At 43.2% G+C, this 4122-nt stretch overlaps 1 protein-coding gene across 1 annotated transcript in view; it reads left to right on the forward strand.

The window, feature by feature from the left end:
• Pfkp (phosphofructokinase, platelet) overlaps nt 1-3474 on the forward strand; it is a gene marked incomplete at its 3' end in the record, with an annotated part of 53815 nt that extends 50341 nt beyond the window's left edge. The window contains 3 exon segments of the mRNA XM_017800187.2: nt 492-562; nt 2501-2588; nt 3322-3474. Coding sequence (XP_017655676.1) covers nt 492-562; nt 2501-2588; nt 3322-3474 — 312 coding nt within the window.
• Between the last annotated feature and the right edge of the window lie 648 nt (nt 3475-4122).

Raw genomic sequence — 4122 nt, forward strand, 5'->3', positions numbered from 1 at the left:
TATTATTTTGTCTCTTTGAAGCAGGGTCTCCCTGTAGCCCCAGCTGTCCTGGAACTCACTACGTAGACCAGGCTGGCCTTGAACTCACAGAGATCCGCCTGCCTCTGCCTCCCAAGTGCTGGGACTACAGGCGTGTGCCACCACTTTAACCTTTTTCAATTTAAAAACCATGGTATTCATTTATTTTCCAGTTAACAGAGTTTAGCCAGCTTAGGTATCCACCTAGGAGAGCTGCCTAGGGTTACAAGCGTGGGTGTCTCCTGTGGGAAAGGGAAGCGTGGCTTAAATGAGGCTCTTCATTCATTCCTGTCCTTAGAAGGGCACTTCATGCCTTGTCAGTCGGCATTGCTATGAGGAGATAGTCTTGTATCCTTACAGGTCTTTATGGAACACAGCCGATTCGAGTACAGAAACCTGAGCTGGTTTTAGAGTTTTCTAACTCTGTTCTTTCTCCTTCGCTTCGTCTGTTTTACTCTCTGTTTGCACGTTAGATCAAAGAAATCGGCTGGGCAGATGTTGGAGGTTGGACTGGCCAAGGAGGGTCCCTTCTTGGGACAAAACGGTAATTTCCAAATTTTAACTTCTTAGATAAGTTCTTAAGAAAAAGAAAAGGGACAGGTACTGGAGAAGAGCAAGTGGCATGGTTCACTCGCCAGTACTTTCTGGAAGGAATTCCTAGAGAGACAGGTCAAAAGACACTTGCCTGTCATTGACCCAGGATCAAAATCCTGTTTTAGGGAGCAGACGATGAATCCCAGCCCTTGGAGCAACAAGGCAGATTGGGATGGGCATACAGCTTGGGGGTGGGCTGCTTACCTGGCATGCATGAGGTCTCAGGTTCAATCTCCAGAATTTAAATTGAGAAACAAATACCTTGTGGGCATTTCTCACCATTAATTCTTCACTTCCACTTATTTGAGAGCAAAACTGTGTGAAAGTCCTCTATCTCATTTTGGTCATAAAAATGAGCGATGATTTTACTGACTCATAGCAACTGTGCTGCTGTATAAATAAGCACTTAGCATTGCTGGGAAAGCTTTGAGTTAGTGGAAAAAAACAGAACAGACTTGCAGTCCAGTTCCACAAGCCAAAGAAATGACCTGAGTAATTCTAGAGTACAAACATTTTTACGAGTTACAGAATCCTTTCAGTGTTCCTGCATTGCTGGGGTTAGGATATTTTAACAAGATGTGCTATTTCATGTTGAGTCCAAACCCTTTTGAAAAATGCAAGTATTATTACAATCATTAGTACAGTTCACATTTTAATATGGAAGGAAAGAAATTTTTAGGTTCTATATCATTATGGCTTATTGTCCCAAGACAATCAAATCAACTCTTAGTTTTGATTTCAAATCAAGGCTTCAGTACGTGGCCATCGGTAGGGATTCCACAGCATGGGTTAGTTATCCATCTGTCGGGATCAGATTTACTCCATGCCTAGGTGCTATGAATGACAAAGTTCAAATTAGACTTAGATGGTCTGTAAATGGCTCCTTAGACGTCAGCAGAGAGACTCCCAAGCTGCATGCAAGTGCGAGTGCTTTATGTAAGACAATGCGGGCCGTGCTCTTGAGAAGTTTGGACAGTGAAATGGCAGCTTTGGACACCAAGGGTATAAGGGGTGTGTTTTCTCCTATAAGCAACCAAGAACAATTAGGGGTGAGTGTCAGATGAAATACTGAGATGGAACAGACAAGTTTCCTTTGCCTGATGGTGGTTCTTGCTGATGATATCATTTGAAGTAGATGACACCATAGCAGAGGAATGGGAAGTGTAGATGGATGTGCTTTCAAATGAAATTAAATTGAGTGAATTACACACACACACACACACACACACACACACACACACAAAATCTGGAAAATGGAAATTTCCATGTAAATAATTACTTTTAATACTTATAAGCTATTGTTTCTTATATATATTTTTTTCTTAATGAATAAGTTGAATTCTTTTGGGGATCTTTGAACCAGGGTTATTATGTAGCTCAGACTGTCCTGGAAGTCACCATGTAGCACATAACTCAGGTTGGTTTTTAACTCCCAGTCGTCTGCCTCCATCTTGTCAATGCTGGGATCACAGGTGCACACCACCACACCTGGGTGAGGCAGTAGAATTATTTTGAGGTAGAGTTGTTAGCTAAATTATTTATTTATTATTTTTATGGTAGTGCTGTGACTTGAACTTGGGGCCTCACACATATTAGACAAACATTTTACCATTGAACTAGTCTTTAGCCCTCCTATTTTTGAAAAAAATCAAAGCACCTGGCCACTCCTACCTTGGGTGACCATTTTTGAGGACTCAGCTGCCCTAGGTGCTGTCTGTTAACCATGGAGTGACAGACGTGCAGTCCCACTGCCTACCGCCCCTACATGCCACAGAGTTCAGCGATAGGTGGGAGGTAGGTGGAGAGGCCCTGGGGGTAAGCAGAGTGGTTTCCAAGAGGTTGACCAGCTTGTGGATGTGCTCTCACCTCTTGGCCTGTCCATCTTCAGCATCCTACCTGGGAAGTACTTGGAGAAGATTGCTGAACAGATGCGCATCCATAATATCAATGCCCTCCTGGTCATTGGCGGATTCGAGGTATGCTATTGAGTCTTTGTTTCTCCGCTTGTTAGTTTTGGAGGTGTGGTGGCCAGCCCCATGTCCGACTTCACATACACATTATTTTGTTGGCTAGTCCCCAAGAACTGGGATTTTAATACCCAACTCAGTTTCCCCGTAATGCTGAATGGCAGCACGGTGAGATGTAGTGAAGGCTGGCCCAATTCTGATGCAGTAAATAACCAACTGGGAGAGTGCAAGCCTTGACCTCTCAATTGAGACTCCACATTTTGATGCATTCTGATTAATTTTCAATCTATAGAAATAATTCCATAGTTGGCATTTGAAATCCTTCGATGATTGAAAAAGGAAAGTAGATATATGGTTTTTCTTTTTCTTTTTTTAAAATCACGTATTGGACCATAATCTACAATTCTATCCTATTCAACAAAGATGAATCTCATAAAAATCTTTTGATCTTCTTTAAAGAAGGTGGGAGCCTCACATAACGACTCACACACATATGAGATTTAGTCTCACTCCCATGATAATTGCCTTGTTCTCCTTCATAGGAACCTGCTCATCCTTGTTTGTGTCTAAGGCCTCTCAGCGTTGGTTTTTTTAGAGGTCCCTGGTCTCCCACTGTGTGTCCTGTGCATTGTGGTGCCTGTGGCTCCCCGAGGCCCTCCCACATTTGCTCACTTCCGGGGACACCCTGTCCGTGCCCCTTTCTCCTTCCCTGGCCCCAGAATCACATCCAGTTGTCTGGCAGGCCTACCTGGGACTCCTGGAGCTGGCAGCTGCCCGGGAGAAGCACGAGGAGTTCTGTGTCCCCATGGTCATGGTTCCTGCCACTGTCTCCAACAATGTGCCAGGCTCCGATTTCAGCATCGGGGCAGACACAGCTTTGAACACTATCACAGACGTAAGTGCTCCGTGTGCCAGCAAAGCAGGTGCAGCCGAGGCTAACCCAAGGCCCCATCCCTTTTATCTACCACTGCACTAGAAATAGTAGTTTTCTGCCAGCAGCCACACGAATATGGAAATGGGGTCTTTTGTTTGTTTCAAAAAAGCATATTTTTAAAATTCCCCCTTTTGGGCTCTGAAAATCACTGATCTAACCTGGCCCACTCACCAGATTTTTACCATGGTTCTCTTAAGAGGCTGTGACTTGGCTACCAAGACCCATGGAGTGGCAGCCCATCTGCAGCTCAGGCGGTGTTACACCACTATTTTCTGATGTCATACTCAACTAAATTCAGGCTTTCAGGGTTGGGCTCAGCCTTATTTACTTCCAGCCTATACCCTTTATGGTGATTAAATTCTGAGTCCAACATTCTCTACGATGTTTAAGGGTAGACACTGAGCCATTCATTTTCTAATTTTATTTTTCCAGTATTTTTGGCTATACACATTAATGTGTTTCCAAGCCCCTATTTCGTAATTGGTGATTTTAAATTACATACAAAATATTGATGCTGATTTAATTATTCTTGTGCAAAAAAAGCAGTAACAAAATATAAATTTTAGTGTCGCATTTGTAAATCCCATCATTATTTCATATGGAAGTTAC

This window comes from Nannospalax galili, unplaced genomic scaffold (genome assembly GCF_000622305.1).
Source record: "Nannospalax galili isolate Female #2095 unplaced genomic scaffold, S.galili_v1.0 scaffold399, whole genome shotgun sequence".
Taxonomy (NCBI): Eukaryota; Metazoa; Chordata; class Mammalia; order Rodentia; family Spalacidae; genus Nannospalax; species Nannospalax galili.